Source organism: Vigna umbellata, chromosome 5 (genome assembly GCF_029865625.1).
Source record: "Vigna umbellata cultivar VRB3 chromosome 5, Vumbellata_1.0, whole genome shotgun sequence".
Taxonomy (NCBI): domain Eukaryota; kingdom Viridiplantae; phylum Streptophyta; class Magnoliopsida; order Fabales; family Fabaceae; genus Vigna; species Vigna umbellata.
The window spans coordinates 8566964-8580501 of NC_142169.1; the positions used below are offsets into that span (position 1 = coordinate 8566964).

The 13538-nt window shown below is 37.9% G+C and overlaps 1 protein-coding gene across 1 annotated transcript; it reads left to right on the plus strand.

The window, feature by feature from the left end:
* Nucleotides 1-10123: 10123 nt before the first annotated feature.
* Nucleotides 10124-13126, plus strand: LOC148197635 (uncharacterized). The gene is made up of 11 exons (XM_088116119.1): nucleotides 10124-10144; nucleotides 10234-10425; nucleotides 10948-11073; nucleotides 11156-11838; nucleotides 11913-11994; nucleotides 12069-12157; nucleotides 12247-12370; nucleotides 12449-12577; nucleotides 12669-12772; nucleotides 12862-12952; nucleotides 13025-13126. The coding sequence occupies exons 1-11, from the start codon at nucleotides 10124-10126 to the stop codon at nucleotides 13124-13126; spliced, it is 1743 nt and encodes a 580-aa protein (XP_087972245.1).
* The last annotated feature ends 412 nt before the right edge of the window (nucleotides 13127-13538 follow it).

Consider the following 13538-nt stretch of genomic DNA (forward strand, 5'->3'; position numbering starts at 1 on the left):
GTGATAAAGGCAGTTTTGTTCTTGAGCCTCTCTAGCCAAATAAGCCTCCCTTGTTTTGATCCTTTGAGCCTATGTTTTTCCCCTGTTCTTTTTTTTCAAGCTCATTAATCACCCTTAAGTGAAAAACCATGATAACCTTAACCTTAGGGAATTTTAGAGCTTTGGAAGTGTTTTGGGAACAAGTGTGGTCTCCCTGGGGATTCATATGGATTGGCTAGTTGGTTTTCCTATTCTTGTTTTGTTTTTGTAAAGATATTGTGTATCTTGTCTCTTACAATCGTGTCCCAAATAGAGAGAAAAGAAAAAGAGACAAGTCTTCAAAAAAAAATAATTATTATGAATAATGGAGTCAAGAATATGATTGAATTAGAGGTTTGGGTGTGATTTGACTGTGTTTACACTTGTTCCTCATTTGGTCCATTATTTCTTTTGGTTTGTAGCTTCTCATCCATATTTATCCTCCCTTGTCCTTGGCCCTATTACATCCATAAAAGACCTTTTGATTTGAACATGCATATGTTTTGAGTGTTGATATTAGAGGCTTGCCAAGTTTGTTGTTGCTTGCTTTCTTGAGTGCATTGAGTTGAAATTCTTTTTACCCTAGACACTTGAGAGAAACACTGATAGTGCATTTGTGAGGTTCTGATGCTTTTGATTCACCTCTTAAGTTGACTCATTATTTTGCCATGTTTTGAATTGCTTGAATGATTTCGATGAGTATCTGCTTTCTCTGATTATCTCTGTGTTGGATGTTGTCTACTCCTTTTCTTTTTCCAGAATCATTGATGATTCTGTAAATCTATCTGCTTTGTATCTTTGGTGTCTTTTTCTTGTTGTTTCCCAAATATTGTGTCACTCTCTTGAGATATTTAGAATGGTGGTTCCTTGTTCTGCGTCATGATTTTGCCCAGGAGTGCAAAGGACTAAGTGTGGTCTAAAATTTGATGCGGCTGTCGCGGCCCATCAAATTTGATGTGCAAATAAGAATGCAGTATAATGCTAGGAAGTGACTCCTAGGTCGTCTCTCAAGAACCAAATGTGGTTCGAGACTTAGGTCAAACACATAGTGGGAGGGTTGAAAGTGTTTTTGCAAGGAAAATTAAATTAAATTAAAATTGGAAGTTAAGGACAGCCAAACGAAAATAAAAGCATTGAATGAAAGCAAAAAACCGAACTGTGCTATGAAGGACCGAATGGTCAGAAGCGGTGACCAAAAGGTGGACTATAAATTCCATACTAGAAGTAAAAGCCGAATGGTCAAACATGAATCCGAACGGTCGTTTATAACAACAAGAACAGACCGAACGGTCCTACACAGAAGTGTATGACCGAACGGTATTACAGGGTAAAAGACGAACGGTAAACTGAATGCAGAAAAAAAAAGCCGAACGGTCTCTAACAACGGAGCATGTTAGAGACCGAACATTATTAATTAAAAACTGGACGGTCTAAGTGAAGAAGCACAAAACGTTGTAGAAATGAAGAGAAAACGCGATGAACAGTAAATTGAACGAGTAGAACTGGAATGAACATACAGAACTGGAATGAAGCAAAACGAACTTCTAAACACAAATAGAAAACTTAAATCAAAACACAAACAGAGGCTGTAGTGAAAATAAGCTGAGAAACATAAAGGGACAAAGTTGAAAAACGTAAAATGGAAACAAAAATCTGACAAAATTAAAATGCATAATTGGAAATAAACAATGAAACTGGATGAAACGAATTAAGCAAAGACGAGATTCAAAGCAAATTGGAAAATGAAATTAATTAGATCCAAAATCTAAACGTGAAAACGGGATTGGAAACAAAAGGTATTGCGTAAATGAAAATAAAGATTCAACAACATCAAATGAAGAACGCAAAGTGGAAATTACAATTAACATCATATGAGATCATGAAGATGGAAAATGAAAACAAACCCAAAACCTCCCCAAAGGGGAGGAGGAAAAAGATGCTCCCCAGAAAACGCAAGTGGCGGCTGGAAGACTTAGGTCAAGTGAAGGTGAATTTTGGGATATATAGACCCCAAAAGACAAAAGTGCCCTTCTAACACTGACGTGGCCATCCTCTTGAATTCTCAAAATGTGTTTCTAATACTGTTGTTGATGAGTTCTCTGCTCATCTCATCTGACTGTTCGGTCAACAATGGTCTGTCTTCACAAGAGCGTTCGGTCTATGGTGCTCGTCAATTCAGTTCAGCTAGCTCACCGTTCGGTCAATACAAAATCATTCCCGTGCTCGCCCATTATTGGTAGCTGACCGTTCAGTCGTGAAAGGTTCATGCCGTTCGGTTCAAGGAACAAATGCACTATCGTTCATTGAAGATTGTTCGGCCATTTAATATAAGTTTTCACAGACCGTTCGGTATATGCGTCCACATACCGTTCGATCATGGCTTTAGTAGAACGTTCAGCCTTTCCTTAAGAAAATCGATCGGTAGTGTAGTGCTCGACATTCATTGTAGGTTCTCAACATACCGTTCGGTCATGTCTTCAGTAGACCGTTCGGTCACAACTTTAGCAGACCGTTCGGTCACAACTTTAGAAGACCGTTCGGTCATCTTCAGCTGATCCTTTCTCAATCATTCAACCGTGATTGTCCTGCACAAATGTGATTGAAATAATTAAGCCCAAGTAATTCAAATTAAATAAAATAAGAATTAGTCTTGAAATTGAGCCCAAATAATGAAAATGCAAGAATAATTGAAAATTAAGCACAATTCACTAACAAAATATGGTGCTAGAAGCTAAGTGTATAGTGAAAAATGGTGACTCATCACTTTCCTTCATGGTGATTTAGAGGAAGAGATTTACATGAAGCAACCAGATGGTTTTCTTGTTGAAGGCAAGGAAGACTATATGTGTAGGCTACGAAAGAGCCTATATGGTTTGAAGCAGGCTCCGAGACAGTGGTATAAGAAGTTTGAGTCAGTTATGTGTGAGCAAGGCTACAAGAAGACTACTTCTGACCATTGTGTTTTTGTCAGGAAATTTTCTGAGAATGATTTCATTATACTGTTGTTATATGTTGATGACATGCTTATTGTTGGGAAATATGTATCCAAAATTGACAAGTTGAAGAAGCAACTGGGCGAGTCATTTGCCATGAAAGACATGGGAGCTGCTAAGAAGATTCTTGGTATAAGTATCACTCGTGATAGAAAAGAGAAGAAAGTTTGGCTATCACAGGAGCACTACATTCAGAAGGTGTTGCAAAGATTCCAAATGAAAAATGCTAAAGTTGTAAGTACTCCTCTTGCTACTCATTTTAAGTTAAGTGTTAAACAAAGTCCTTCAAATGAAGATGAGAAGATGGATATGAGTAAAGTTCCTTATGCTTCTGCGATTGGTAGTTTGATGTATGCAATGGTATGTACAAGGCCTGATATTGCACCTGCTGTTGGTACAGTCAGTAGATTTCTATCAAATCCAGGTAGAGAGCATTGGAATGCTGTGAAATGGATTTTGAGGTATCTTCGTGGTACTAGTGGTTTGAGGCTTTGTTTTGGAGGTGATAAGCCTACTTTGGTGGGTTACTCAGATTCAGATATGGCTGGAGACATTGATTCCAGAAAGTCTACTTCAGGCTATTTGATTCATTTTGTAGGGGGAGCCTTAGCTTGGCAATCAAAGTTGCAAAAGTCTACTACTGAGGCATAATTCATTGCACTTACTGAAGCATGTAAGGAGTTGTTATGGGTGAAGAAATTCTTGCAAGAGCTTGGTTTTGTGCAAGGGAAATACTTGTTGTTTTGTGACACTCAAAGTGCTATTCATCTTGGTAAGAATCCAACTTTTCATTCTAAATCCAAACATATTGATGTGAGGTATCATTGGATACGTGATGTTTTGGATGCTAGGTTGTTGGAATTAGCTAAAGTTCATACAGATGATAATGGTGATGATATGATGACCAAGGCATTGCCAAGAGGAAACTTTGAAGTTTGTTGTGAGATTGCCGGTTTGGCGGATATCTCCACATAGTCATGAGGGGGAGATTTGTTGGGTTATTGGGCTCCCTTCCTATGTGGAGAATAGGCCCAAGTAATGTAGACCTTTAGGTCTCACTAGGTCAAATAGAGATAAGTCAGATTAGTAGAGAACATTAGAGTCATTTGAAGAGAGGCAAAAGCCAAGTGAGAGAAAAAGAAAGAGAGAAAGCCATTCCCGCATAACCCTAAACCTGCATTGGTGTTTTGGTTGTTGTGAAGTCATTCACCGTTGGATCGAGCTGATTTTTGGACAGTAGGTTCCACACATATGGTTATTCATACTGACCGTTCGGATCGTCAATTGGAGTTCTAGATTTGGAGAAATCGGTCCCGCACCAACAGCCCTGTTTTGGAGAATTTTCATTTTCTTGGTTCTCATTTGTCAGCATTTGGCTTATTTAAATTGGCTTATTGAACACATCATTTGGTGTTATTATTGGAGACTCTTTTGTACCCTATTATTGATCATAGTGGATTTTTCTTTGGTCTGGACGACTCGTGATTTTTACCCTTGCATTGAGGGGTTTTCTACGCTAAAAATTGTTGGTGTCTCTTTGTGCTTTGAATTCTATTTTTGTTCTATTTGTTTGGTGCTCCTCTCACAGATTCTCGCAAGAAGGGGGATTGAATTTCTGCTGCGTTATTACTTTTTCCGAGTTATTATATTTTTGGTTCTTTCCCCATCAATGTGTACTATATATATCTCAACCAATTCCTCTATCATTTCAAGGCTTCATCAAGTTTCTCGAGTCTTACTATTTGATTCTCGTTACTAAACGTAGACATATTGGTGCTATATGTGGCCATGTTATTCATTCGTTGATCTGAATTTACAGAATACAATTATTTTTATAGCAAAAGATTACAGAGGTTAGTATCTAGCTATTAAATAATATTCTATAACTCTTCAACCGATTGGCTCCCGTGCTTCTACCGTTCGGCAGCACCGTCTTCAGCCGTTCGGTTTCCTCCTACTTTTTCACTGCTCGCCCTTGCTCGGTAGCCTCACCGCCTTCAGCCGTTCGGTTCCCTTCTTCTTCTCCCTCACCGCTCGGCCTCTTCCTACATTCCACCGTTCGGTTGACTACTAATAATATCCTATAACAGGGAAAAGCCAAAAATTTACAAATTAGGACATAGGGTTATGGATGACAAAGAAAAAAGACAGAACGATGAAGGTTGTGTGAAACAGAAAAAGGTCTAATTGACTTATTACCCGTGCCTGTGTATGTGAGAATGAGACAAATGTATATCCAGTGCTTCTGTCCACTTACCTCTTTTACAGAAACTTTGAATCATATATGTATATGTAAGAAAATTTAGACTGCAATCCCATTTCATCCAATAACTCTAACGCCATTTTCATATATGTAGATCTACACAAGCCGTCAAAATATCAGCAAGTCCCAAGAGATCAAGAGCTTGCTTCAGCGGATTGTTGAGGGTAATAGAGCCACTATCGGCCTCACTTTTGTCGCTAGGGTTTTTGGAATTTCTGGTTAGTACCTCTCTCTCTTCTCTCTTTCTCTCAGATCATGTGTATATACATGTGTACTATATATATCTCAACCAATTTCTCTATCATTTCAAGGCTTCATCAAGTTTCTCGAGTCTTACTATTTGATTCTCGTTACTAAACGTAGACAGATTGGTGCTATATGTGGCCATGCTATCTATAGCATCAAGGAGAGCCAATTGATAACCATTCCACATGTTTCAACCCAATCTAGCTCACTCTAAGACTGAGCTCAGGTAGATAACCCTTCTAAAATGTTTACCACATATAATAACTTTAGTTTCTTACCATCACCTCGTCTCATTGGAGGTACAAAAAGCTTTTGTCTAGTGTCGATTTGACCAAGGATTTTTTCTATAATTACACTTATCCTATAATGCAAAGTTTGCAAAAGAATGTTTCTCCTACGGAGGGATGTCGTATGATAATATATTTGTTTGGAATGGCATATTTGATCAAGCAACTTTTGTTATTGCTCTTCGAGCTTCTGCTCTGTTATCCGTGTTGAATGATGGTAGAGAGATACATTCTGTAAGCTTCCATACTGGTTTTGACTTAGATGAGTTAACAGGTAGTGCCCTTGTAGACATGTATGCAAAATGTGGTGATGTAAAAAGTGCTGTTCAAGTTTTTGATGAATTGACTATTAAAAAGGATGTGATTTCTTGGGACTCAATGATAGTTGGGTTTGCAAAAAATGGTTATGCAGAAAGCGCCCTGAAGGTCTTTAATGAGATGGCTAAATCATGCATTACCCCTGATGAGGTAACATTTTGTTGGAGTGCTCACTGCTTGTAGCCATGCAGGGTGGGTTTATGAGGGTCGTCAAATTTTTCACATCATGGTAAACTATTATGGAATTGAGCCTAGAGGGGATCACTACGCTTGCATGATTGATCTACTTGGTAGGTGGGGTTTCCTCAAGGAAGCTGAAGAGTTGATGGAAGCTACTCCAGGATATGCAGAAGAAGCTCCAAAACTCAGAGAAGTGGCAGCGGATTGAGAGAATGCAGTGGAATTTCTGGATGCACGGTAGGTGTTTGATAATATGTTGAAGGTGTTTGAGTGGTTGTGTTTGGTAGAATTCTAGCTCAGCAAGCTTTCCAAAAGGGAAAGAAGCTAGAGGAGGTGCAAGATAACAAAGCACAAGGTTGAACTTGAGAGTGAAAGCTGAAAATTGGCAGCATTTCTTTACTACAAATCAAGTTGCATTTACAAGTGATGAAGCTCTCTATTTATAGAAGAAGGAGAGCTTCTAAAACGTATTGTGCAAGTTATTTTAAATGTGCACATGCTGTAAAACAGATGGAGGAAGCTTGGGGAGCAAGCTGTAGTTGCCAACTCAGCAAAGCATTTGGAGAAGATGAAGTTGCTGTCTTTGGGTGTTGACGTAGTGCAAAAGCCGTGGACACCAACCATTCATTTGTGCTTCTTTGGTTTTCTTACGTGGCAGCCTTTTGGAGTTGCTTAGACATGGTTCCTCCCTTTTATTAATATTCTACAAAAGCAATGTAAAAGTATTTAGCAAAGAGAACATTCTAAGATTTTTAGAAAGAAAAGATTAAGTCCTTTATTCAACTTCCCTTTCTTGGTCTTAGAGTGAAGTTGATACTTCTTTGGATGGTAAGTCCCTAAAGGGGTTGCCATCAAGAGTTCTTTGACAAACTAGAAGTTGAACCCAATGCTATGATTTGGGTCAATTTATTGGGTGCTTGCAGAATACATGGGGATGAAAAGAGGGGCGACAGAGAGCGGCTAAGAAACTTATTGAGTTAGAACCCAGAAACTCTTCATCATATGTACTGCTTTCAAATTTGTATGCTGCGTCTTGACTTTGGGATGAAGCTATATCGTTGAGCAGAACAATGATACAGAAAGGTATCCAAACAATGCCTGGCTGTAGCTGGATCGTTGTAGGATAAAATACAAACCTATTTGTTGCGGGTGATACGTCACATCCTAGTTGTGATGAAATTTCACTAGCATTAAAGCACCTGACAACACTAATTAAAGACAATACATTCCATGATGTTGGAATTTCCTGGGTTAGTTAAATAGTTATTCTATGTGATTGGACGTCAAGTTTAATCGAGTCTCATCACTTGAAGGATGTTTTAAGGATTTGATTCTTCCCAAATAATAACGTGTTGGGGAGTTTATTCAACCAAATCTCATCACATGGGAGACTGTTTGTGTGCTATAGGTCGTATATTTGTTATGAACTTTTAGCCTTGATATCTGGGCATCTACATCCTCAATCATTGCACTCGTGTTCTATTTTAATGGGGGAACTTTTGTTCACATTTGCTTACATCATATTCCAAGTGATGAATGACCAAAAAATGATTTTATATTAGAGCAGGGTGACTCTAATTACTAATCACAAAAAATTTAGATAATGACAAATGATTTTATATTACATCTTTAACATTTTCAAATTTTTTCATTAGAGCCTCTTCAGGTGTTGTTGCCACAACAATTGCTGTTACATTAACACCATCAAAATAAAACATTCATCGAATTATTTATGCATTTAAGTTTAAATATATGGTAACAACAGGTTGTGCTTATCTACGAGGAGAGATAACATACATATATGACTACTGGTGTAATGCTATTATTTCTTGGGTGGCATTACTACTAAGACCTAGCTCTCCATTAGAAATCATCATCGGTTAGGTTTCTGAGTAGGAAACCTAATTAACCACGATCACATAGGCAGAAAAGATAATGAAAGAATGAATTTATCTTATTAATGGTAATAGAATTTTCTAAACAAGATAGTTGGGAGCATAACCTCCCTTACATGATTGCTGTTAACAAACTCAATAATAAAAAACATAACCCTAACAATAGAATCTAGCTCTATTTATATTAAATATTTTCCGCCTATCTTATAGTCAATATTTCTGTAGAATATAGCTTTATTTACTATAAATATCTTATACTGAATATTTCCCTATAATATAGCTCTATTTACTATAAATATTTTCCGTCCATCCTAACTGCTACAATAGTTAGGATAATAACTATTCAATCGATCGGCACAGTTCTTCACCTCTTTCCACCGTTCGGCTCGAGTTCTCACTGTCTTCAGCCATTCGGCTCGAACTCTCCCCGCCTTCCACCGTTCGCCCTTCTTCTTCTCCCTCACCACCTTCCACCATTCGGCTGACCTCTCCCTGCCTTCCACCGTTCGATGCCCTTCTTCTTCTCTCCTATACTTTCTTCTTCTCTCCAATACCTTCCAACCCCTAACATTATCTATTACCTTATATCCTATCATCATCATTCATTACATATTAAGTCCACTTCTCAATAATCCAAAAATGAAGTGAAACAGACAAAAATGAAAAGACAACCGGAAACAAACTTCATGTTCAAAGTCCAAAAATAGATAACAGAGGAAGCTTAAGTATAGATAAAAACCTTAAGAAATGCAAGATCAAAACAAGTATATGAATTTATTCTATCATTTCATGACTTTCCTGCAAACTTCTAGTTGTATGTCTCTTAATTCGGGAAAGTGCATATATTAACAGTGAGGGCTCTAGAGCAGCAGGTGGTCAAACCTAATAGCAGAAGTATGAGTGGAAAAGGTAACAGTACCCTGCATTTTTTTTCGTATCTTTGCTATTTTGTGGAAAACAAAAGGCCTTGGTTAGAGAATACTGGATAGTAAAAAATGTAATTCCATGTGAAGAGCTACAATTTGAAAACAAATATGTGAAAAAAGAAGAAAAATACGATATTGAATGTCAAATAACACTTTCGATGATAGATCATACCTCCCTGGGCTAGTTCGATTACTCTTGTTGCCCTCTTTATCATACTGGCTTTACCACTGTAGTAAAAACCAGTTAAATCAAGAGCTTCACTTACTACAGCTCCTAAAACTGCCAAAACATTGGCAGACTTGCTTTTGAAAACGGCACAGAAGAATATAGAATCGTCACATATAAGTTTAAGGAAAATGTTATTTGGACAACGAAATTTTGACACTGATTTCACAACGCCACGTGTCAGCTCATCATTGGCTAAATAATTTGAAAATAAAACAGAGAAAGGGTTACGGGGCGAGGGGTATTTTGGGATTTCCAGGTTAAAATTTTAAGAATTGGGTTTGGCGGTTTAGGGTGGGAAAGACGTTCGTTCAACCCTTGCATCTTGTGTCTTGATCTCTCGCTTTGTCGTTCGTCTTCGAAACTTCCATCTTCGCTGTCGTTCTCTCCTCCTTCTCCAATACGTGCGTTTAAACCTTCGATATTCTCTGTGGCTGTGTGTTCCATCTTTACCCTAGTACGGACGTTGAACCCTTCGACCTTTTGTGTGGGTCTGTCGTCCACACAGAAACCCTTCCATCTTGTGTGTCGCTCTGTCCTCCATCTTGAAACGTACTGGTGTTGTGTTTTGGCATTCGGAAAGCGGGTGTGGTTGTTTTGTTCTGCATTTCGCGTCTGGTTGAGGAGGCCGTGGAGCAGTGGTATCCGTTTTTATTGGTGTAAGTAAAAATGGGCGAGCCCTGACATTGTGTTTTACATTGTGTTTTTGGTGTTTCATTAAGTTGAATGATATAACTGAGTGTGGAATGTTATCTTGTTAGGGTCGTTTCAATGGAAGGGAAAAAAGCAAGTGTAAGAAAAATTTAAATGTTGTGTTTATATATTATTTAATTATCGTATGAATTGTAGTTAGTAATAAATTTTTATCATTTTTTTTGTAGTGGCGACTTCTTATCTCGATGGATTCATCGATCATTATTCAAATGAATCGTTTACTACGACAATGTCATGTGGATCGGATTAGGATGACTCCATTTATGTGGTGTTTGAATATTCAAAACCCTGTAGAGGTGAATTTGAAATTATTGAAGGTTATGGTTTGCAGGTGGGTTGGGCATGATAACAGTTTTAGAGTAAGTCAAAGGTTGGTGCCCTTTAGAGTTGTTGATGTGTTCATGAGCATAGGTTTAGAAATAGGTGGTTTAGAGATTCCCTTTGATGAAGTAGTTGGTGGATTGGTTGGTGAAATGTTCAAGTAAAAACCCATCAGTTTGAATGACTTGACGGACATGTTTAATGTCATTGTTCATGATAAAAACATTGATGTTGATGTAGTGTGTAGGTTATATATATTAGTTTCTTTGGTTGTTTTCTATTTCCTTAGGAAATCAAGGCGTGTTTGTAACATGCCTTTTGCAGTGTTAGATGACTTAGACAGTTTGTGTCTATATGATTGGTGCACCGGTGTACATAAACATATTGTAGAGAATTTAAATAAATCTAAGAAGAAAATTATGGGAGCAGGTATCCCCCAGTCACTCACTCTTAGTGGCAATGTGGCAGTGTTGCAGGTAATATGATTTGTAGTTCACTATTTTGATGTACTGCAGAACATTGTGAATTAGGTTTGATGAAATGATTTTATGATATTGTAGGCTTGGGCGATTGAAATACTTTCTTTGCATGGTCATCCTTCGCACAGGTTTTTCCCGCGCATAATGCGATGGTTCCCGTATAAATCAAGGACCGAAAAAATTGAACATATTTTTATGACCGGAGATGTAAGTCTTTTGTTTTTCGTTATTTTGTATGTTAAAATGGATTGTGTATTTTGTCTGAATTTGTTGTGTGATATTGGTGCAGTTAAATATGGAGTGGTATCTACGAAAGGAAGATCGTCATAGGCCGGAAATCCGTGCAGCTTTCGACATGGATGACGGAGGGATGAGTGAAGGATCCTTGGGTGAAGGATCCAAGGTTGAGAAAGATGATGATGATGACGAAAGCTCTGATGACGGGACATGGGAAGCAGGTGCCGAGGAGAGATTGAGGAAAAACAATGAAGATATCAGAGCATTGAATGCCAAGATTGGAGTTCTTACTAGGGAGTTATTTGAAATTTGTCAAACTCCAATATTTCATGAAGCATATGCATGTGGCACTGATGAAGAGGTTGGTGGTGGAGTTGATGAAGCACCTGGAGTTGGAGGTGAGGAGAAGCCTGAAGTTGGGGGAGACGAAGAGGCTGAAGTTCGTCCTGATTGTGGATTTGAAGAAGAAGGTGATGGTAATGCAGTTCATGACCCCCTAGGTGCATATACTGAAGTAAGAGGGGAGGATAAAACCGCACATGAAGAGGAGATAGTTTCAAGAACGGTTGATAACATTCATTTTATTGAAATAGATGATGATGGTGATGAAGAAGAACGGGAGGTCGTGCCATTGGTTATACCCCCATTGCGCAGTTTTGTTGGTGATCCAAGCACCACTGTTGATGTAGACCAATTGTACACAGCAGTCAGCGTCAGAGAGATGATCGTATACAGGTATATGGTATGAATTGTAGTTGTGGTTGACGAATCTCTATTGTTTGTGATTGACTAATATTTGGTATGTTTAGGGTTGTAAGCGAGATAATTGGGCAAACCTTGAGCACGACTTCATTTTACACTTTGGCCCCGATAAAATACGTTGATAACATGGTTAGTATTGTCACATTTGGTTGTGTTTCATGTTTTACTTTATGTTAGTCATGTGAAAATTTTTTATTGTGTAGGTGGTGTTATTTGCTTGTACGATCTTTATGTACTTTGAGAAAAGGTTGTGCGGTGTTGTTAAGAGGATTCATTTTAGTCCGTTATACTCGGTAAATAAAATTTGATATTGTATGATATTTATGATTGAAGAAAGTATTTTTGATTGATTTTTTATTGATGATTTTGAAATTGTCCACAACACCATATTCTTACAGATTATAGGAAACGTCCACAGAATCGTCATGTTTGGACGCTTCATAACTATAACAGTTATTTGCGTTCCGATCATTTTGGACTTGGAGACTTTGCCACAGCGGACTTTGTGAGTAACCTTTAATTTGCAAATTTTGTCGACTTTTGGTTGTAAATGTGTTACTGAAATTGTTTATATTGTTTGTAGTTGTTTCTACCATTTGTCCACGATGATCATTGGTGGTGTTATTCAATGAAATTGAGGTCATTGGAGATTTTTGTGATTGACTCATTGGGTAAGGGGATCAGAGACCGCAAAAGGATAGACACAACTGTTGTAAGATTCGACATCTTTCATTGTTGATGACCGTGTGATTATGACATAACCCTGTATTGTTTAAGTATTTATTGTATTTGTTAACTGGTAGGCTGAAAATATGGCACGGTTTTTTTGCATCTTGATGAATACACCGGAAGGTAGTATTGGTCCTTTGACTGTTAAACAAGCAAATATCCCATCCCAACCAAACTTGTAAGTTTCTTCAACTGTACTGCCGGATTATATTGTGTTGTCATGTATATGGGCAAAAGTAATTTGATGTTGTGGGTATATTATTTCAGACATGATTGTGGAGTCATAATGTTGAAAGCAATGGAAATCTGGGATGGAGACGAAAAATACAACGGGAAAAGCATGCCTCAATATACAACTGTAAGTTGGAACTGTGTGTTTGATAATATTCTTGTATGTGCTTGTTTGTAATGTGGAAAATGTTGGTTTCAGGAGGAGCTGCTTGGGATTAGAAAGAAATATGTGTGTGACTGGATCTTGGACAACGAGAACATAAGAAGAATGGAAGCCCTACAGCTATATGGCGTTGTTTAGGATTGCTAACAAATGATAAAATTTGACATGTATAAGATGTTCAAATATGTACCTAATGTTAGTTGACAATGTACAGTATCTGTTTGTAATAAGATTAGTGGTTGGATTTCGAAATGAATTGTTTTTACTTTGTGTTTGTGTTTGTTATAATGACAAAATTAGTGATTGAAAAATGAACGCAACATTATAATAAGAATTTGAAAAGTACGAGACCATTTTCAGTAAAATTAATGGTAATTAATGGGAAGGAGTTGATCAAGTTCTGAGTGGGGAGATGGGTGTTGGTGATTGATGTGAACGCAAGAAGTGTGGAGTGACCCGTGATGAGTACGGGGACGAAGAAGTGCAAGGGATGAGTGAGGGTGGTCAAAAAAGGGTCTGGTAATCGTTTACACCATCCTGGTAAACGATT